This window comes from Melanerpes formicivorus, unplaced genomic scaffold (assembly GCF_026170545.1).
Source record: "Melanerpes formicivorus ecotype bairdi unplaced genomic scaffold, bMelFor1.0.p_v2 SCAF_26, whole genome shotgun sequence".
Lineage (NCBI taxonomy): Eukaryota > Metazoa > Chordata > Aves > Piciformes > Picidae > Melanerpes > Melanerpes formicivorus.
The window spans coordinates 11,041,469-11,064,467 of NW_027142378.1; the positions used below are offsets into that span (position 1 = coordinate 11,041,469).

Sequence of the window (22,999 nt, forward strand, 5' to 3'; positions counted from 1 at the left end):
AGCACATAACTCTCTTCACATGTCACAGCACCACACCTAGGAGATGAGCAGAGAAGTTCAATGGCTGCTTCCTCCTTGGCAAGAACCAAGTTCCCCAAAACCCAGAAGAACCTTCATCTCCAAGCTCTCTCAAAGTTATTGATCCAAATTACTTTGGTTCTCAACAGTTACTCTTCCAGGCCAGGCCACAATATCAATGTTGTCTTTTCACCCTTTTATTGGGAAAGGCAGAAGACAGCTTGTGTTCATGGAAAAAAAGGTTTATTGATTGGGCTTGGCTACTTTTTTTTGACTAACAGAGGTAATTTAATTAGTTTAATACTGAATTTGTAGTAGTATAAATTTTAGACAAAAGCCATTACATTGCAGACAGATTGGGGATCCATATGATGTCAGTTGTCTCTCTCATACATTACAGTAAGGGAAATATTGTTGGAATAAGGTCTGTATTGCAATTCAATTATGTTTGGCAGGTCAATTAGAATTGCTCACTAACTATAGCACAAGTATTTCCTCTTTGAGTGTGCTATAATAATGGATATTTTTACCCATTTACCTCACAGTATGAGTGATGAGCAGGATGATTCCAATTAAAAACAATACCAAACATTCCACTCCCCAATCTTCATCTTTTTTATCTTCCTTCAGTGACTACTCTTCCACACCCCTAAAAAATTCTGATTCATAAAGCAGACTGCTACCTTCTTTCTCCCACACCTCTCAGGTTTGAGTATGGAAATATTACGTATACACAGCCCAACGAAGTGTCTTGCAACAGAATGTACTTCACTGTTCAGACACTCATGCTAGCTGTGGAAACTCTATGATTGTGACAGATGGATCTCCCCTATCCACCCAAACATGCTCAGAGCTGTGCAAAATCCCAGCACTGGGCTGCCACAGCCCAGCACTGCCCAACACTAACTTCTGCAACTTATATCACATTGGAACAGAGTTTACACAAAGAATATTTGATTGGATGCTTTTCCTTCTTCAGCCTTCTGCATCACATATCACTAAAGAGGAGGAAGAAGAAAAAAAGGTAAAACACCCCACTCCAGTTTTTGTTGTGAACAAGTATAATGCTAGTCCCTACTGAAAGTGGTTCACAGAAGTCATGACAGAAGTCATCCATTTCATCATGCACAGGAATAAGATCACCAGTTTGATAAAAACATCAAGATGAACAGATGTAAATCTTAAAACCAAAACAAAACACCACAACCAAATTGCATCTAAAGGTAGCTGGTTTCCCAAAGCCATGTGACAAAAGCCATCCATTTCATCATGCACAGGAAGAAGAACACCAGTTTGATAAAAAGAAAATGAATATGAAGCTCAATTGTTGAGAAATGAAGATTATAAACAAGCAATAAAGGTTAAACATTCATGAATGCCCAGAGTCATAGCTAGCCTTGCAGTCACTTGCAGTGACTGTCAATAACCAGCATACACAAACCAGCAAACCACTTCCCTTTACCCCATTCCTAGTAAGAGAATGATCTAAAATATTAGACCAATCTTGTCTTTACTCAAGTTCTGCTTCCCATCATGGCTGAGATCTAAAAATACAATTTTTATCTTGATGCTCCATTTGCCTCTTGTGCTTTGCTGTGAAGAAAAGCATGAAAAGCTGAGGAACAAGGTGTAAGACAGCTTCTAGTGACTCAATAAATCTGAGTCTGTAGTACTGGACACGGGGCAAGTGGAGGAAACCTAGACTGTATGGAACAACATCAAGCCAGCTGTTTTGTAAGCTGTCCTTACAGTAAATCTGCACTTAAGACTACACAAATTCCTTCAAGACCTGGATCACACTGATGCTCACCAATAGTCAGTGGAGAGGATTTTACAGTGCTATTGATCTCATTTACCAACACATTCTTCTGAATGGATGATTATTTTTCCCCCTCCATCTCTGCTTGTCAGCATAAAACTGATGAGGTTCTGAGACATTAGTTATAGGCAATTGGGAGGAGAGCTTTTTCCAACACACATCATGGTTATTCTTTTTCAGTTAATTTGGGCGAATTGCTGGGTTTATGTCCTTTGAGTAATGAAAAGGTCACATACCTTTTGATATTGATGTTCACATGCTGGGTGACATATAGGCAGAACTAAAGAACACACACCTATAGGGCATAGACCACACACTCTGCTAAGGAAGCAATGCAAGCACTCAGTTCCCTTCAACTGCAAAATCCTTCAGTCTGCCAGGGATGCAATCTCCACCACTCACCTTGGCAAGCATGAACACCCATCATTTCCAGATTAGCTAGTTTGGGACAAATAAACAGACAAGACTTTGCAGAATCAACCAGGCTGGAAAAGGCCTTTGAAGTCCAACCTTGATCTGGTGCTCATTTCAGATTTGGCTACTCATAATGAAGATAAAACGAAAGTGTCCTTAACTGCTCCTGCCATCCTAGGCATGTCTTGGATAAGCATCAGTGAGCATGAGTGCTTTGTGAAAATGGAAAGTTCAGACTCCCACTAAGATTTTTGTGCAAGAACTATCCCTCAAACCAGCAAAAAATTCCCTAAAGAAGGAATTCTCTTTTTTTACCTTTGGTAGGTTTACATCTGGAAGCAGGCCCTCATACAGCTCCAGCCTCTTGATACCCAATGATTGATTTTTCCAGTTGGTGGTATTGGATGTTCTTCCTGTAAACCTTTCTCAGTTGGGGACTGACTCAATTCATTATGTTGAAAGACTTGTTCAAGCTGTATTCTCTCCAAGGCAATTTAAACAGTTACATATTTGGGGGTCAGGAAACCCCAGCTCTAAAGACAGTACATCATAGAGACACATTGCTGATGCAAAAGCAGACACCTTAGAAATGTGGTCCAAGACAGATTTGAAACTAGAAACACAGTGCAAGCTCTGGGGACAATTTTTAAATAAGAGGCAAAGACCTGAAAGGAGCTCCAAGTGTAAAGCATTTTTTTTTTACCCACACATATGTGTTTGGGAGACTCATGTTATTTAGACAGATCAACTGTAAAGCTCTTGAGTTACACCCACTGTATATTTATTACCTTTAGCAATGAAGCTTCCTACTAGTTGAGACCATCTGAAACATCTGCACTCAGTACAATGCACAGTACTAACCTGATGGACTTGACTGGAAGGCAATAGGTGTTATTTTCAGCCTTGTTTTCCCAATAATGCAGACTGGGTGCTTCAGGCAGTTCCATTTTCACATCCAACAGATGTCAGCCACTCCTCAACATAAACTCATGTAATTGACTGTAGGGTGGTCTGCAGAGCCATCTCTGTTCCAATGCTACCTTAGAATTGTCATTTAGGCTAGATGCTGTTGCTCCTTCCAATCTGAGCTCCAGACCTCTTACATGCTAGACAGATGGGACTGAACTTTCCCATCTTCTCAACATTTCATTGATCCCATTTCCCACATGCTCCCATCAAGCTGCACAAGCAAACATGGTACTGAACCCTGCTGCAAGCCTGTTTCTGACACTCAAGAACCAACAGGCTAGCAGCTAGTCCCCGTGTGACAGTCCTGTCAGAGGCCAGCACACAGAGCTATTGTGCTAGCAGCTCATAGCACACCTGTCCCATGCCTCTCTCCTTACTAGTGATACAACAATTTAAAACTGGATGCCCTTCTCATCAGCTGACATCCCTCAGATGCAAAGAGCTTCATACTCCTTTTCCCTCCCCTGAAACACACTCCCCCAAAAAGCCCCAAAGGTAGGCCTTGTGTACATACCTGTTTGGTTATCAAATTCCTACCAGGGCATCTAATAATGCTGTAGAAGTCAGACACCATCCCTCCAGTAGTTTTTTTCCCCCCAGCAGTTACTTTTATTTAAATAAAAAGTAATTCATGAGAGTTCAAATACCATTCAAGCTTCCAGAGAGTTTGTCAGGGCAGAATAAAAATTAACATTTAGATAAACATATTGCAACAGTCCTATGAGGTTACAGAAAACACCACACATTTCCCCACCCCCAGGTCTTTATTCTTTCTGCAGAAAACAACCTGGTTCCTGCAGCACCAGAAAACCATTCCAGCTATAGACACTCACCCAGCAGGTAACCCACTCAGGTCAGCTAACATCAGCCTAGATTTCAGGAGACATGGATTGCAGGTAAATGGAAGGGAGATGTAAGAGTCTTTTTTAATCTAAGACAGCACTGGATGGTATGTGAAACACAACCAAGGAGAACTGAGGGTCAGAGAAATCACAACAAAACAGCATTAGTATTTCAGCTGCAGAGCAAGTTCCTTCAGTGCCAGGTATCACCACCAAGGCACACTTCTCCCAGGCATATGAGGAAAAACCCTTCAGGTTTAAAGAATTTAAAAAGTCAGCAGTCCCCACAGGGTCAGTCCCAAATCTTTACTGCAGTTATTTTTAGTCCAGGGATATATTAACAGCTTGTGAAATGGGTAGAAATAATAGCAAAAGTTTTCTGTTCCTCAAAGCAGTAATGTGACACTGGAAAAAGCCTTGGATAGGGACTCCTGTACCCTGAGTTCTATTCCTGGCCCTGTTAATATGCTCCCCTTGGGCAAGTCGCATCAGCCCTTTATTCCTTCACTTTCACTTGTAGGGAGAGTGACAGACATGTGGCTCCTTTGCAAAGCCACCTGAACAGATTAAAAAGCACAATAAAACCTGACATCTTGTATTGCCTGTTCAAACCCACGAGCTGCAGCTAAAGGCCCTGCAGTGGGCTTTGTGTGACAAACCACAACAGCGCTCTCAAAATCTCTCTCTCAGGAATTAGGAACCAAAGGGTGGTGAATATACAGTGCAGCTTCCACTTAATTGCAAGTGAGTAGTTCAGTGTTTTTTTTCCCCCTCCAATTTGCAGTTCCCAAACAACTGAAATGGAGCTTTAGGCTGTCATACAAGTTCAAGTCTGTTCTTACTTACCTTTTGTGAACCCCTTAAAGCAATCCACCGATTACAATTCACTGAAATCTATTATCCTAGACTTGTTTTGATCAGCTGTTAAAGCAATACTCACATCCTCAGGGCAAGCAAGGATCATAACAACTGACATGAATCTATCCCACATTCAAAGCATTTCCAAATCTCTGAAGCTAGGCTTTTCAGGTTCTAGTAGATGTATGTTTAAAGGGAATGAAACTATGGAGATTCCTACAGATCTCTCTGGCCTCAGCCAGCCTTGCTGACTTAACAGTTGACACTGCTCCACATCCATTTGCAACTCTTTACTTAATTCTGTAGTCTCTCATCTATTCCATATTGATAGAGAAGGAATACTTTCTTGATCAGACCTTCCAGTTGTTTTAACTGTCTTCACTTTAAGGCAAGTCAGCTGTTAGTCACTCTCCTTTCCCTCCACATCACCAAACAAATAAGCAGCCCTGTTATCAGTATATCCTTCACTACGACTTCTCACTACTTCTCTCTATGAAGGTGTGTCACACTACCTACCAAGCTCTATTTTATGTTAACACATAATTAACAAGTTTGTTATTATCACTAAGCACTTTGTGGCAGGTGATCTCTTCAAAGCAGCAGCCACCTATTCATGTACACAGAGATATCCAAATATCATTAACATCTCAATACATATACAGTGAAAATTTGCTGCAGCTAACTCACCATATCCCTTGACAGCTCTGCCCAAATTGTTTATGCTGTAACAAGTCCAAGTCAACTTCTTCACCTTGGTTTTATGCCTTTCTGTTCACAACATGAAGCTGTTCCAAGAGTCACCAAAAGGTGATTTGTGGCCAACATAACCAGTCTAGCAAGTAGTCAGGTTGTAAACAATCATGCAAAAAAAAAATATCATGATACAGTTTAATTCCACTCTCCTCATTCCCTCTCTTCCCCATTTAAATGAAGAAAAAGACATCTTGACAATGGCAGAATTATTTTGCCATTATGAATCACAGCCACATTCAGCAGTGGTTTATTAGCACATCATACAGGACAGTTTAGAGCATCTCCACAGTGGTCAGTACAATGAGGCCTTAGTAGTTTGGATTCTCAGTGTAATTTTCATTACAGAGCAGTGTTTTCCCTCTCAAGAGGCTAGACAGCAGCAAAAGCAACAGGATGGCTAAGTAGAACATATTAAATACTGACCTACAAAACTCAAATGATGATGATCAAATCCCAGCCATCACAAATCAGATTGGATAGACTTAATTTTGTTATGAGAAGAGCCAGTTCTAGTCAGAACTGTTTTGATGAGTCCCTGGCCTTTCTAATGTCTGGCCTCCTAAAACACAGCCAAAAATATTAGATTAGAGCAGTGTAACTACTACTGTACTCCATACCTTGTGAGCTACCAATGGGTGCTTGCAGGTATCACTTTTTGCATCAGCAGTTTAATAACTTCATCAAGTTTGTCCTACTCAGCTTGTAAGGTTCTCATAGCATCAGCTCAGAGCACTGCACCAATACTTCTACATGACCTACAGATTGCCCTCAACACATTTTGGCTAAGTTGGTGAGACTACCACTGCTTACAGAGACTCACATTTTTCCTATTTACAGGAAGATTTTCCAGACTCCCACCATCATGTCCCTAACACAAGCTGCCACCTTAAAAAGCCAATTATAAAAAGTGTTTTTTTTAGGCCAAGAGATCACTTGGTTTCAAAGTAGTTCAACACTTCAACACTCTAAGAAAGTCTAAAGCCTGCTCTGGTTCAAGTTTTTGTGCTAGTATCAAAAGCTTCTGATTTTTTGATATGCATTAGGTGAAATCTCATCTGTCATCCATCTTGCACATGTTTTCAAAGATGAAGACAAAGTACTAAGAATTTGGAGTACAGCAACATTGCCTATTTCAGGTAACCCTGTGTCAGTAGGAATTCATTTGCTACATCTTGGTGAAGCGAGCACAACCTGAACAGTTAAAGAGAAATGCAATTAAAGTATTAAAATCTTGTACTTTAAAGTTCACAGGGTTTTTAAATGATATGAAAAATCCTCAACCATGGCACTGTAAGGTCAGCACCGTTGTTGGGTGTGGTTATTCTTCCCATTCAAAAGTTAAAGCAGTTTGACAACGCTGCTATGAGAAAAGTGTTTTTTTATGGTATGTAATTGGGTAGCTTTCCTGAATGTTTAGTACATTAGCCAGGTAGCTCTTATGACAGAAACTGGCCCCAGAGCAACATTTATTTTCTTCTCCTATAACCTTAAACTATTTCTTCCCTTGCTATTGAGGAAGGTGGCAAGAATTACTTTTCTCAGGCAGAGAAAACAATCCTTGGGTCTCTCCAGACATTTCTCAAGGCAACAAAATGCAAAGTCTAAGAAACATTTCTTAGCAGCTGCTTTAAGATTTCCTCTACATTTTTTTTCTGATCTGATATTAAAGGTACAATTGCACTGACATTAACTGAATTATAAACAGTTTTAAAGCTGCCTTTTAGGGGAAAAATAAATAGTTATATTGTACCTTCTTTTGTCAGCTTTGAACTCCTGCCTACTATGTTTTGAGTTGCAAGCATTTAATTACATTTTATACCAGATAACACATTTTTTTTGCCTTTCAGAACCACGGTTGTGCTGACTCCCAAGTGCACGGTTTAAGCAGAGCTACACAACCCCCACCTTTGCAGCAGCAGAAGCAGACTCCTGAGCAGCCCTGCCAAGGGAAGGGATCTTCCTTCGTGCCTGGATTGGGCCATCCATTTTAACTGCTTTCTGAAAAGAGAGAAAAACACCTAATTTCCACCTTTTTTCCTGCCTTTCGACCACCGCCTGACAAATGCAATAAAGGAACAAGGCAAATATAAAGATGCCGGAGAAGCCTCATACACCCCGAGATAAATAACGCCGCATTAGCAAAAGCAAGGCAAACGCAGGCGCGCAGGCTGCAAGCCAGCCTCCTTTCCCCGTGTTACAGAAGTAGTTAACAACGAGCCAGCTTATAAGCGGCAGACACATGGAAGCCGAGACGCAGCCGGCACCCCGGCCCGAGCGCCTAAGCCCACCCCCGGAGCGGGGTTACCAAGGCACACGGTACACGCGACGCGTCCTTCCCGCCTTCCCGTGTCACGCGCGGACTCGGCGGGGAGCTGCGGCGCTCGCGCCCGCCCCCTCACACCCTTCCCCTCTCCCTCAGCTTGGGCCAGCCGGTGACAGGCACCGGGGCTGCCCTCACAAGAGCCCGCTCCAACCGCCGGCCAGTCTGCTGCTTTCCTGGCCCACCGGCTTCAGGACGGTTCGGCGGCACGAACGAGGTATAGCGCGGCCCTACCAGACCTCCAGCTCCTGTACCCTTTCCCCGCGGCCTCGGTAGCGCCCGCCGCTGCCGTTCGCACCAGCCGGCCCGAGCCGGCCCCCACAACCCCACCATCCTCCCTCTCCGCCTGCCGCCCCGATCCTTATACTCCGCTCCGCCACCCCACCCCACCCCGCGCCCCTCTCCCGCCCCTCCCGCCCATAGAACGGGCGCGGGGATTGGTCGCGCAGCCACCGGTCGGCTGTGTGGGAGGCGGTGATTGGCGGAACGCGGCCGCCAGCGGGCTGCCTCCTTGCGAGTGTGTGTCTCTAGCAGTGTCAATGGCTCCTCCTGCCACGGAGCAGCGACGGGCTTGAGACGGGCAGGACCGCGGGGCTCCTTTAAGAGAGGGATTTTCGGGGGGGGCTGGGGAGGGGGGCCGCGGAGCGAACGTCCCCCATAGCCAGCGCTCGGGAGAGCCAGCGGCCGGTGGCTCCTCTGCCTCTCGAGCGAACCGGCGAGGAGACGGCAGCAGCAGCAGCAGCAGCAGCAGCGGCGGGACCCCCGCCTGGAAAGCCCCCCCTCCTTCCCTGCTGCCCGCTGCTGCGAGGCGGCCGCCCCGGGGCTCCCTCCTTTCCCTCCCCTCCCTGACGAGGCACCGGTTGCCGGAGGATTCCCCCCCTCCCCTCCCGCCACCCACACGAGTCGGCAAATGAACTCGGTCCGAGCCGCAAACAGGAGACCCAGGCGAGTGTCCAGGCCGCGCCCGGTGCAGCAGCAGCAGGAGAGGAACAACGCCGCCGCCGCCGCCGGGGATCGGGGTAAGTCAGGCACTGTGGCGCCGAGCTGGGGCCTGTGTGGGGATCGGCGTCGGCGCTGGGCCTCGCCGCGCCCGGCCGGGCACCGGCAGGAAAAGCCCAGGCTGCTTCACCCTTGGCTCCAGCTCAGGCCGCGCTTTGTTTGGCTTGGGCTCTGCCCCGACTCGGGGCCGCTGGGCCCTGCCGCCGAGCGGGAGGGAGGCGGGGGCTCGGCCCCTTCCCCAGCCGCGCTCCCACGCCCGCTGGGGAGGGGAGAGGAGGGGGGGAAGCCGATTGCCGCCGGCCCTTCGGGACGGAACGCGTCGAACGCCCTCCCCCGCCCCGCTCCGAGCCCCTCGCCCCGTCCCTGGGGGCTGCGGGAAGACAAGTCACCTTCGCCCAGGGGAGCCGGTGCCTCCCTGAGGGGTGCGGCGGGCTGGGTCCCCGGGCCCACGGAGGGGAGAGGTGCCGCGGGGGGAGCGGTGCCCGGGGATCTGAGGGGATGAGGGGGGGCGCCGGTGCCGGGCAACTTGCGGCGACAGCTTCCCCGCCGCCGCTCGCGAAATGGTGTCCGGGGGCGGCGGCCCGCGGCTCGCCGAGCCTCCGCGGCCCTCCGCGCCGCGCAATGTTTGCTGCGCAGTTCAGCGCCCGGGCTTCGGTTACAGCGCCCGGCGGGGGGGCGCGGGCCGCGGCCCATCGGCCATTTATTTACCTCAGCCACACCGCCCCCCCGCCCGCCCTCGCCGCGGCGCCCGGCGGCCCCGAGCCGTCCAGAGGGGAACGGGGGCTTCGGCCCCCCAGCGCTGCCGGCCCTGCCCGACGGGTCCGCCCGCGCCGGTGGGGCCGGGGCCTAGCGTAAAAATGTTGACAATTTGGAGCTGATGGGGGAGAGCACCATTGTCTGAGGGGATGAGGAAGCGGCGAGGTGGGATTGCTCCCCTAATGGAGCCCGGAGCGCCTTGGCTGGCGCCGGGGTACGGGGTTGGGGTGGGGGCGAGGGGGTGGCAGTTGCTCAGCCCTGGCATTGTCGCCCCGGATGATGGCTCCTGGGGGTGCGAGTGTGCGTGTTCTCCGAATGTGCAGGGCTGCTGTGGGCTTTTTTCTTCCTTTTTTTTTTTTTTTTTTTAAGGCGAGATGGGGGTGGGATTGGAGGAGACATTTTGCATGTCTTATCTGGTGGATTGGGTTTTAATTTTTTATGCATTGGCTGTCACAACTCGGGCATGATAAAGGGGACAGATCCGTGGTGCAGTTTTAGATGTAAAGCTGCCTTTTTACAATTAAAAAAAAGAAGGAAAAAGCGCCTTCATTGTCATCCGAGTGTCTTTTGTTTGAGTATCTGGGATATCGCATCGACAGCGAGGTATTTTAACTGCGAGATACGCTGCGATAAATATTTCGGGGCGTTCTGTGCAATCAAAACATTTTAGGCAAATGAAGGGAAGAAAATTTAATTTGAGGAAGTATTTTTAATTCTCCTTTACACCCCCCCCCCCCCCCCACCTCTCCTCCCTCTTCTTCCTTCCCCCGCCCCTCCTCGCACACATTGGTCAGAGCAAAGAATGTTACCCAGACCAGATTGCTGTGTATATAACCAGAGGATGTGATGTCTTATGCCCAATTATGGGGCTTGTGTAAACCTTCCAAAATTTTTAGTAATTATGTAATTAAAAAATGTCTTTTCTGGGATACTGACATTAAAAAAAAAAAAAGGAAATAAAACAAAAAAATCCAAAAAGCACCGACAAGAACTTCCTCCATGACGTGCCCTGAGTGAGGAATTTCATCGCTGATGTTCTGTATGCAGAATATTGGATTGGTTTATTACTTTTTTTTTCCCCAACCACACCATTTTTTGTCTGTTAAGCAGGAGAAAATACAACTCCTGAAATGCAGCTGGAAGGGTGTGCTTGCAGATGAATCGCTGTGCTTACTCAGTTTTACACTGGGCTGTCTGTCTCAAACTCTGCATGTGTTACTAATATTTATTTCTTTTTGAAGATGGAGGCAGAAACTTCTTCTTCTGAAATATGATGCTGTGATTTGTATTACTCTGACGTTTTGTGGAACTCCCATGTTCACCTTTCCCCCTCCCCCCCCCCCCATGTATATTGTTTATTGTTGCTTATTGTTCGTTGTGGTGATAAAATTGTCACAGAAATCATGTCCCACAGTTTGCTGAAATTACTGTTCCGTGTGGATCACAGCTAGCTTTTCCCTTGCATTTTTGAAGGTCAGCTGCTCCAGGTCTGACTTGCCCAAAAACGTACTGACAGCATTAGGATCTTTTGTTATTAGTTAAATAGGCACATTTTTAGGGTATCTCCAGTGCAGTTCCTATTGTTATTTCAAAACTTGAAAGCTCTGATGCACTGTCTCAGGAAGCTAATGTGAGTTGTTACCTATGACTTGGATGACTTTGTGCAGGGCTGTTACTGTAAAGAATGAACAGTGCTGCTAAATTATAAGACAGTATACTGGGGTTAGGCTAGTACCACACAAGCCAGTGGTGACTTTTTTCCCACCTTTATTCCCAAGCAATATAGGTCATCTTAAAAAAGGCTGTACCAAAGAAGCTGTGCAAGTTACTTGGAAAGGATTTCTGTCCAACTCAAGACTTAAATTTGTTTAAAAAATGTTACTAGATAATGTGAGTGCAGCTGTGATGAAATGAAAATTATTCTTTGTTATTATTAATTTATTTCCTTCTTCATATTGCAGCATGGTACTCCTAAGAACAAATACCATGGAGCAGGGTTGATAATGTGGCACATAGTTAATCTTTGGAACTTCTTATTTCACACCATTAAAGTAGATTGCTTGGTAAAATGTGTACTTCATCTTGAGCTTTATTTATTATTTAATGCTGTGTAAGGAGACAGAGTTTTGCAACTGCGCAGCAGCTGTTAAATTTTTACCACTGGGTAAAGAAAGAAGTTATGACTTCTGTAATTAATAAATAGGGATGAAAGTAAAAGAAATCTGTTCATAAATAGATTTTATAAAAACACTTCATTAAAGATTCCTTGTAAGTGTGTAAAAATAACACAAAGCTGTATTTTATACTGCAAAGTGACTCTTATTTTAATGCATTTTGTATATGCACTATGAAGATGTCTAATGAATGCATAATTGTGCCCTCTGTATGATACAGTGATAAACAATGATGCTGTACCTGTATTGGTGGAGAAGGGACATCAGAAATGATTTCAAATAAAAATCTTCTCCCCCAAACTCACTGTGTTGTACAAACCAAGATATCATCAGGATATACTTCCCAAGATGTTTTGCCTTAATTTCTGCTGTTTGCACTTCCCTCCATCTAAATTAGCCACTCTGGCTAAACTATACAAATTCTGTTTTACCTTCTCTCTCCTCATGTCTCCCCAAGTCTCCAGTGGGGTTTCCAGTGGTTTATTCTGTGGCTTTGGAATTCTGCATGAAGGATACAGAATAGATGTGTCCTTTCATTTTCTTTAGGACAATGGTCTACCCAAAGGGTAGATGGCTGTGTTTAAATGTGCCCGTGTTTGCTTATAGTGCTATTTTTTGTTTCCCTTGGGGGTATGGCTTTGGCTACAGTTTTAAGAAGAAGACAAGGTTAGACACTGATTTTTATTATGATTTAAAAAATATAAATAAATCTTGTCCAGAATGCAGCTCAAACTGTCAATCTCAGAGCTATCACCTGTGATTGTTATTTTGTCTTGTTTCTGTTCTTCTCCAAATAATTACCCAGGTGCCCCTGCACTTCTTTGTACCATCAGCACATTAGTGGATACAGTCCTAATGAGGTTCTGATCTTCATGTCCAGTATTAAGTGCTTTTAGGACTGGATCCTGTATAGTGTTAAGTACCCAGTGTGCAGCACCCTGGCAGCTGGGTCTGCCCCAATCCTGTGTGTTCCTTTTACGTGGTGGTGATGCCCGTGTGACAAGGCAGTGAGCTGGCTCCTGAGCTGCCCACGCCAAATGCTAACTGCTTTATTTATTTTAATTTTTTTTCCCACAGGTTGATTTTTGGCACAGGTGCTTGGTACAAGGGGAGGGATAATACTGAATGCCTGTGGGTGTGGTTGGACTGTGGCAGCTCCCATTTAGATTTGGCTAAATTGGGTTAATACTTAATACATGCGGTTTAATACGTACAGTCTGAGACCTACCTTGCAAGTTTGCTTTCCCCGCCTCCCCACAATCTATTTTTCCAAAGAGCACAAGACACAGACACCCATACAGTCTGCTTGCCTGTCACCCTGCAACTTCTGAACTTGTTAGCTTGTTTCAACCAGATTTGACAACCAAGTGTGAAGTTCAAGTGTGGAAATTGTTGGCTGGGCAAAGGAGGAAGACAATGAGGGAAAGATACTTAAAACTTACCCTTGCCACCCATGCCAAGAAGCAGAAACCAGCTGGCCTGTCAGCACCCAGCATAATTGAATTAGTCATTTTTCTGTACAGGGGACAGGAGAGCTTAAAAGCACTGTGAGGAAGAGTAGGTTAGGCTATGTAAGACATGAACATGTAGAAACTAAGCTCCAGTAGACTTCTTGCTCACAAAGCTTGAGTTTTGTAACGTTGAGATAAATATCTCAGGAAAGTTAAGCAGTCTTTATTTGGCTCTATTTCAAGTGCATGTATGTAACCATTTTCTTTTAACAATATATACACCAAAAGGATTATATTGATGTGTGCTGGGCTGTAACAACTGAATTAAGTAACTCTTCATGGAAGCAAGTGACTAGACTTGCATCAAAATAAACTGTTTCAGTTTTTGTAGGGCGAGAAGTCAAGCATCAGTTGCTGCAGGTAGAAAGGCATCTCTTTCGGGCCTTTCCATATTCCTTAAGAGAGAGTTCTAGGCTTGGAAAAGAGATATTTACACACATAGGTATATATGTAACATGAGACAGACACACAATATGTCATAATGTATGTGTGTGTGTATATATAAAAAATATACCTTCAGCTATGTAATCCTTTTCTCTGCAATGAAAAGTTTTCAAAGCCTACCTTCCAGATACATTTTAGAATCCATAAACTTGGTAACTCAAGTTCAACTTCTGTTTCCCAAGTCTGATTCTGGATTACCAGTACAAAGGAGTGTCTGGGTAACTGTTGTCCTTCACGTAGGACAAGTGCCTACATTTGTACTGCAGCTTTATTTGATTTGGGGAGATCAAAATCAAGTGTATTTGTTCTTGGTATACACAGTAATGTTTACTGTCCATAGTTTTGTTGTATTTTGGCCATTCATAAGACTATTAACATCTGTTATTCTTTGCTAGAAGTATACCAAGTCTTTTTATTCAGTTTCTCTCTTACAAAAACTTGGAACCTAATGGCTTAAGAAGTAATGAAAGTCCCCATAGAATCCTTTCAGTTGGAAAAGACCTTTAAGATCATTGAGTCCAACCATTATTTAACTCCATCAAGTCTGCTGCTAAACCACGTCCCTCAGCACTGTATCTCTGTGTCTTGAATCATCTCCAGGGATGGGGATTCAAACACCTCCTTGGGCAGCCTGTTCCAGAGTTTGAGAACCCATTCAGGGAAGAAGCTTCTTCCAGTATCCAGCCTAAAGCTCCCTGGATGCAACTAGAGACCATTTCTTCTTTTCCTGTTGCTTGTTACTAGGGAGAAGAGACCAATACCAACCTCACTCCGGCCTCCTTTTAGGGAGTTGTAGAGAGCAAGGAGGTCTCCCCTCAGCCTCCCTTTCTCCAGGCCCAGTTCCCTCAGCTGCTCCTCATCAGACTTGTTCTCCAGACCTTTCACCAGCTACGTTGCCCTTTTCTGAACCCACTCCAGGGCCTCAGTGTATCATTACATAAATAAATAAATAAATGAAATATTTGGTATCTTTCTGCTTTGGGGGAAAGCTAAGCTCTCTCCTCTACTTCTGCCCTGGTGCTGGCTGGGAGAATCCTGGTTTTGGAGTAGACCAAAGCTGTCCAACATGTGTCAGGCTTTTACTGTAGGTGTACAGGGCATCAAGGTTTATGAAGACTCTGTGCTCTGGATATGGAGCATTGAATGTGCATGTATAGAACTGGAGCACTGTGAGTGCTTTGTGAGGCCAGCAGCTGCCTGGGAACGTCAGGCTTGCAGCTTGCTTTCCATGGGCAATTTCCTTGCCAGCATGGTAAATCTGGTGTGCCCAGCAAGCTCTGAATCCGCGGTGCCCATGCAGAATGGCTGTGTGTGAGCGTGTTTGTTCGTCATGTGAAATAATGCAGCACTTCCTCTGGGCAGGGTGGTACCATCAGGGAGGCTAGGTGGCAGGCAGAGGGGTCAGCAAGGGCAGCGAGGACAGCTCTCAGCTTCACACTTTGCATGGGGTTGGAAGGGACCCTCAAAAGTCGTCTTGTCCAACCCCCTTGCAGTGAGCAGGGATACCTCTAACTAGGTCAGTCTGATCTTGAGTGGCTCCAGGGTTGGGGCCTCAACCACGTCTCTGTGTGGCCCATTCCTGTGTTTTACCACTCTCATTGTAAAGAACTTCCTCCTTACATCTAACCTAAATCTCCCCTGCTCCAGTTTCAAACGATTGCCCCTCATCTTATTGCTACAAGGCCTTTTAAATAGTCCTTCCCCAGCCTTCCTGTAGGCCCATTTCAGGTATTGAAATGCAGCTATAAGGTCTCCCTGGAGACTTGTCTTCTGTACAGCCCCAGTTCTTTCAGCCTGTCTTCATAGGATAGGTGCTCCAGCACTCTGATCATCTTGGTAGCTCTCCTCTGGACCCACTCCAGCAGGTCCAGAGGAGAGCCTCTTGTGCAGGGGGGCCCCACAGCTGGACACAGTACTCCTGGTGAGGTCTCTCCAGAGCAGAGGGGCAGAATTGCCTCTGTTGACCTGTTGGCCATGCTTCTTTTGATGCAGCCAGGGTGCAATTTGTCTTCTGGGCTGCAAGTGCCCATTGTTGGCTCATGTCCAGCTTCTTGTTCACCAGTACCCCAAGTCCTTTTCTGCAGGGCTGGTCCCCGTGAAGGGAGTTAAGTGAGCACTAAGTGTGTTTCAATGTGGGTCATCTGTGGCACTGCTTAAACTTCCTCTTACAGCTTGTGGCTGTGAGCTGTTTGGTCTGTTAGGAAGAGGAGGTAGTGTGTTCTAAGATTTATTTTTTGTTTTGAACTGTACTGATAAAATATATTTATCCTTATATTCTAATGTGATGTGGGAACAATAAAACAGAGCTGTGCAATGTGTGACTGAACTAATAGGAATTGAGAAAATGAAAGGTTTGTTAAGTTGACTTTGTTACCTAATCCTCTCATGTTTTCTGGTTGTTAAGTGCTTCTGTTTGTTTCTGATGTTTCTCTGTTCAGAACTTGAATAGGAGGAGAAGCAAACTTGGTGATTTTTGTTCGTGGTAGTAAACTAAAAGCTGAATATAGCCTAGGATTTTAGTCTGTGTCCCTCAGATCTCGATAAAATGGGTGAGGGAGAGAAAGCAGACTAAATCATAGAGTAAAATTACAGAGCATCTATAAAAGAAATCTGCTTTTATAATATATTTGTGTAATTTTTAGAAGACTTCTAAACTCTTGTGAAGGAGGAGAGCAAGATCTAGATGTAGATTCTGAAGTAAAGACTCCAGAGTAATCTATCATTTAGATTGCACTTCCTATTGGAAAGTTCTGTGAGCTTTTTTTGAGGGGATTAAAATCTCTGAACCTGAACTCCTTTCTTAAAAGGTAACTTGAAGAGTGGTTATTGTGGTTTTGCTGCTTATGCTGCTTCTTGTTCTTGAAATGTTCATACCTAGCTGGGAGTTCATAGACAAGCAACAAATGAATACTAGTAATATACAGTGCTTTCAGTAGGCTTTTAGGGACTATTTTATATGCTCTCCTCTGAGATACTTCCTTTAGCTGCATTTTGGCTGGATAACTAGCTAAACTTTCAGCCTAATTGCTCTAATGGGGGTCATCCCATTGTTCCTCCTTCTAGCCCCATGTTCTTAACCCCTGTCTTGTGTCAGTATTTGTAGTTCCCTGAACCAGATCACCATGGAAGCTAAGCCTCCAAAACACCCTAACCTAGGATGTTGTGCTGGTTCAGCTCTTTGAACTAGTTAACTGCAGAGTTTGATGAGTGTGTGAGATTAGTCACCAGGTACACAGTTGGGAGTGGGAGAAAAGATGTGGAGCTGCCCCTCTTCTTGCAGCTAACAGATCAGCTCAACTGTCCTGTGAGGCCGGAGCCTTGCAGAGTGACTGGCAATGGTCCTGTCCATTTGAGAGGAGCTGTCGAAATGCTGCTGTGGCTATTCTAGGATACGTGCTATGATACATACAATGAAACCTTCTGTTCCTTGTAACAGAAACCTGCAGTTTCCACTCCATTGCCAGGTTTGTCAGGTCCCTCCTGATGTCTTCAATATATGAGTTCAGGCACTGCTTTGTTCGAGGAGCTCAAACTACTGCATAGCTGTTTTCTGCCTTGAAAAATCATGTTGCTGAGGCTTCCAGGTTTTCTTCTCATAATTTGCTGTATTTTCTTGAATCTGCTTAGTTTATTCAACAAAACTATATAGAAATACCATCCCAATACTCACTGAACATTACTGGCATTCCAGTATTGAAATAGTGCTATTTATCTTCTTGCACAACTGATTCTGTGTTCCAAAACCACTGATTCTGGTGTTGATGAGTATATAGATGTTTTCTTTTTTTCTTCTTTCTTTGTTGTCCTGCTTGACTTGGTTGAGCTTGGATTAGGGTTGGTTGTTTGATGGTTGGTTTTTTCCCCCAATTATTAGTGAAAGCTGGTTTTAAAACTGAGCTAAGCAGACATTACTCATGGTCTGGGAAAATGCTGGGGGTGAATAGGAAGAGTACATGTGGGTTACTGTAGCTGTAGGGCACTGGAAGAATAGTCCTCCTGATATACTAGAGAACTCTCTAGACCCTAACCTTGTAACACAGCAGAAGGAAACAGGCACTCCTAGGAAGGAGGTTCATAAGCAAAAACTTGGGTTTTGTTCTGCTGTGAATTGCCATTAGAAGGCAAAAATAACAACCACACTTGGAATTATTATGGCTGTTTTAATTAACGTTTGTCCAGAGCAGCACAAGAGCTGGAGGTGCAGTCCCAGGGTTATCGTGCTGTGGGTGTTATTTTATACCAAAAGACTGGTTAGCATGAATAGGTCACGTTACAATAACGATTTCCTTTTGTTAATCCCAGTTTGTAGTGTTTGGAAACAGCCTGTTTGCTTTCTGTTGTGTATTTTCAGTTTATACATCTTAGAAGCAAAGGTTTGAAGCTTTGGCCTGTCTTTCTCAATAGAGGTGAGTTGTAGCTCTGCAGCCAGTCTAAATTTCAAGCTATCTTTGTATTTGGACAGGTTATTGCAGGATGACAGGTTACCATATGTCAGCTGATCTGTGGTATCTGATTCACAGTAATTGTTCATGTGTATGCTCTTAGCCTGTGGCAAATGGAAGGTAATTTGAGTTAGCTTGACCCTCTTTCATTACACCCTTTGAAGGCACTCCCTTCTCCACATGGATTGTTAAACCTGCTGGAGAGCCTTGGCTAAAACAATAAGGCAGTTTCTGTCCCCAAGCTAGTTTGGGTGTATCTATACAACAGTGAGATGAGGGCTTGTGTCACTGTCTTCTGTGTCGTTAACTGGTTTTGAGACCATACCTTACTGAAGGAGTGGATTCTATGAAGATGCAGAAAATCAGTCAGGTGTTGAATCACCAGATGTGTTTTTCTTTAGTTATGAAAGCTTTTAGTGCATCTTCAAAACACCACAAATAACTTCTTTATTTCACAGTATCTTGCTATAATTTTAAAGAAGTATGTTTGAGTTCTTTCAGAAGATGCATGGTGATGGAAATAATTCTTAATATTCTACTAATGCTTTTGGATGTTCTGATTCAAAGCTCACTGCATGATTCCCACTGACCACAAATGGCGCTTGAACTTGACCTGAGATGATGTGAAAGGTAAAACAATTGGTTGTATTTCAGTTGCTTAGTTCTTACTTGAAATTTGATTTTTGTGACAGTAAATATATAGCTATCCAGTCTGCTTCATCAACAGTTACTAAAAATCTAAAATTCTACTTAAATGCATATGAAAAATACTTTTCAGTAGTCAGATGTTGCCACCCCATCTTTCTGGCTTACTGAATTTCTCAGGCTCCCAAAGAGAAACTGAGATCTGCCTCATGAATCTACCTCATTTCCCCTTGCACAGGTGAATTTGGTTGGTCAGATACTGCATGGCTGATCCTATGTGTGTATGACAAATAAATGAAGCTTTCTTTCCAGTTTTGATTCCTGTTTGGCCAGTGGGCTTTTTACAGGTGGTATTGGGTAAAGATGGCAGTTCCAAGCTTCTTGGGCTTGGGAAAGTGAGTGGAAAAGTGAGACTTTTTATTTACTGGGATTCAGCCTTCATCAGACATAGGCCTTGATGCAGACTTGCTGTAGTCCTTCTAGAAATACATAGCTGTGAAAAGAAAGAACTTTATGCTGCAGAAGCATAGGAAACCTTCTGATTTTAGTAATTTTCCTAAGAGCTGAGGACAAAACAGATGACTTTTAGCTAAATAAACGTTTTCTGACTATTGGGAAAGCAAGAGACCAACCAGATAGATACAACTGGTAACTGTTGTTATCAAGTTTGCCAATACACCTTTAGAGAAAACTTTATGCTGCAGAAGCAAAGGAAAACTTCTGATTTTAATATTTTTTTCTAAGAGCTAAGGACAAAATAGATGATTTTTTAGCTAATTTTTTTCTGACTATTGGGAAAGCATGAGACCAAACGGACAGGTAAGACCTTAAAGTTGTTGTGTCATCAGTTTAAATTGTGTGCAGTAGCTGTTTCAAGTAGTGTTTGCTATTTCCTTAGGTTGTTGCTGCCCTGAGGGTGGAAGGACAGCAACTTTGTTTAGATGGTTGTTCTATTAATCTTTGGCAAGATGTGACACACTTCACCTTTGTCTGAGGATGGTGAGATCTGTGGCTGTCTTTTTTGGCACAATGGTTCTGCCTCTTTGCCTTCTTCAACAGTCTTTGGAGATCAGTTATTCAAAGGAAACCAGAACTTTGGAATTTTGCTTGCTGCATTGTGACTGGTATTGGCTGCAGCTGTCCAAGTCAAGGTCGTGGATAGGGGTAGGCGGTACCTGAGCTCCATATTTATGACTTTGGAAGTTGCGAGACTGAAAGTCTGTGGTGGTTGGAGCATGTGAAAATGAGTACTAGCAGGGTTTCTGTCACAGAAGAGCCATTTTATCCATATCCATTTGGAGCTTCCACTCTGGCTCCATTTTTAACTCTCTGCAAAGCTACATGGTAATTGAGCCTCTAAGGCATATGCTTTAGGTTGTTGTTGCGAGAACCTTCTTCAGCACAAGTTGTGCAGTCATTTAGCTAGCTAAGCATCAGTGGGATGGCAGGAGAGAAATGCTTTGGGCTACTGTTGCTGTCTGGATGATTAGAAAAAGAATGGGTGTGATTGTGTTACAGGGTAATACCTGCCTGACTTCAGGTGGCTTTTGATAATGAGTTTAGATGCTTTCATGTCTTGCCAAGTTTCTTAGCAGTAGCTGCTCATTGATCAGCAGCTTGTGGTAATAATCTGCTGATACACTTGACAGTATCAGTATGGATGCTTGACATCATCACATCTTACGTGAATTTAAAGGGTTTAAGTAACTGAAAAGGACCTACCTTGGGTGTCTTAGTGGAGGTCTTTTTTGGAGATGAGGTTGTCATAGTGCATATTGATGTGATGGTGGATTTCCCATTTTGTCAAAGCAACATTTGAGCATCTCAGCTTGTTTAGTGTTCAAAGCATTAACGAGAAATGATGTCTTGTGGCAGCTCTGTCTCATCTACATTCATTTGTTTTTTGGAGTGCCATAGAAGAATAAGCGGTGAAACCATTCTGATTTTCAGTTAGAGACACAATAACTGTAATATGTAATTTTGAAGGAAAATATATTGGCCATGCCATTGTTGAAATAAGCACTTTATCTTTTATGGGCTTCTTACTTTATTGTAGCTGCTAGCTATGATTCCCATAAATGGGCTGAAAATAAGAAGTGAGTATAAAGGAAATGTTAACTTACTTTGGAAAAAAAGGAACAGAAAATTAATGAATTTTTGAATACTGCTGTTATGTGGTAGTCCAGTTTAAGATCAATTGCCACATTGGTTGCCCAAGGAGGTGGTGGAAGCCCCATACCTGCAAGTTTTTGAGGCTAAGCTGGCTGGAGCTCTGGACAACCTGATCTAGTGTGAGTGGACCCTGCCCATGACAGTGGGGTTAGAACTAGATGATCCTTGAGGTCCCTTCCAACCCTGACAATTCTGTGATTCTCTGATTGATGTCATGGTTTTTTCAGTCTCTGTGTTGTTTTGGTGGTGTGGGGTTTTTTTTGGGGGGGGATAGCTTTTCAAGAAACTGAAGATTTGAGAGTGCACTGTGCTGTGGTTTGCTCTTAAGCTGATTAATACAGTAGAAGTTAAAAATAGTGTATGGAAAAATCATGGGATTTAACTTCTCTAGTTGAAAGGCCTACGAAGCAATACCTGCCATCCACTGATATCCTGAGAGTGGATTCAGTAGCATGTTCTTGGATAAATCCCAACAGGCAGACCGCACAGTTTCATTTCTTTCGGTTATCTTAATGACCAAGATCACAGAGAGTGCTGTGAGCTGTCAGTATTTGTTTGGGGTTTGGGTGTTTTTGGGTAAGATTTAGAAATGTTATACAATCATGTGAAATCAAGAACAGTAGCTGAAAGACTGAGCATACTGAAGTCCCAGTGAGCTGGGAACAGTGATTTTTTTCAGACTAAATATACTTTGGGTGCCACCCCAGTGTTTCTTCCTTAGCAACAAGGTTGACCTCCGGCATTCCTCTGGACTACCACTATTAACAAACAGATAGAGTCTGTTGAAGTAGTACTGTAATGGCTGGGGAAGGCAGAAATTTTCAGCTGTTTCTGTCATTTGAGGAGTGGAAATAATTGCCACTTTCATAATGAGCAGGCTTTAAATAGTAAGAAAAACTGAAGAAGTGGTGTAGATGCAGATGTAGTCACTGAGATGATTTGTCTATACTGTGCGTTAAACATTCAGGATTGGTTTTTCTTCATATTTGTGTGTAGGATCCTGTTGACAGATTATATTTTTCAGTAACAAATATTCTACATGTGCATTATGGTAGCTGGGGGAAATTCTTGAGCCTGGTTAAGTTTTCTTTTGAAAGATTTCTGAGAGATATATATATATATCTATAGTCTTTCCCCCTTCTTTAGTACTGCAGAAGTATCCAAACATATGACAGAAAGTGAATTTTAATTCCTTTAGCCTGTGAAGTCAAAAAATATTTGGAGAAAGGGACAAAGAAGGATAGATTGGAGCAGCAAGATTTGAAAAGTTGATCTCCACAAGTCCTGCTTGTGCTAGTCTGGTAGATCAGTTAAAAAAAAAAGCAAAAGATCAAGCTGCTTGTTTTCTATGATACAGATAAATTATACATTTCCTCCCGAGGCATGCCTCTTCCTCCCCCTCCCATCAGATATTTTTTCATGTATGTGGAGACAGTATTTTCAAACCTAGCTGGCAAAGTCCTCCCACCTAGATGGAATTTTTGTTAGTCTTTGTTAAAGACTTAATGATCTTAAGGGCTTAAATTAAATAAGACATTGCTCTTTTAATGACTTTTTTTTTCTTCTTTCAGGAATAGGCTTGTATGTATGTATGCTTATTTAACTTGCTTTTCTTTAAAGCCAGAGTCATTCTTTGTTTCCTCTTTTCAGTATCTCTAGCCTCACTCCACCCACTGCATTACTGGTATTAAAGAGCAGTTTCTAGTCCAGAATCTGCTATCTTCACAGAAATGCTTATTTTCATACATGTTAAGAGTGTGCTTGGGAAAGGACTGTTCAGGCGTTCAGTGGTGTAAAAAGATACTAATCAATGCACTCAGCTTTATTCCATGCCTTCTGCCTGAAGGTCTTGCATTGGCCTTG

The 22,999-nt window shown here is 43.7% G+C and overlaps 2 protein-coding genes across 6 annotated transcripts in view; one reads left to right on the plus strand and one right to left on the minus strand.

Moving 5' to 3' along the window:
- FOXN2 (forkhead box N2) overlaps window positions 1-8,353 on the minus strand; it is a 96,332-nt gene extending 87,979 nt beyond the window's left edge. For 3 of the 4 annotated variants that reach the window (XM_068153670.1, XM_068153674.1, XM_068153668.1), the window contains exons 1-2: window positions 8,228-8,353; window positions 7,579-7,671 (exon numbers count right to left, since the gene is read on the minus strand). The gene's annotated coding sequence lies outside the window, so the exon portion shown is untranslated. The remainder of the gene's footprint in view (window positions 1-7,578; window positions 7,672-8,227) is intronic. The other variant, XM_068153672.1, reaches the window with a different exon arrangement.
- Window positions 8,354-8,641: 288 nt separating this feature from the next.
- FBXO11 (F-box protein 11) overlaps window positions 8,642-22,999 on the plus strand; it is a 75,824-nt gene continuing 61,466 nt past the window's right edge. For both annotated transcript variants that reach the window (XM_068153666.1, XM_068153667.1), the window contains exon 1: window positions 8,642-9,012. In XM_068153666.1, the coding sequence (XP_068009767.1) occupies window positions 8,904-9,012 (109 nt within the window). In that variant the 5' untranslated portion in view covers window positions 8,642-8,903. The remainder of the gene's footprint in view (window positions 9,013-22,999) is intronic.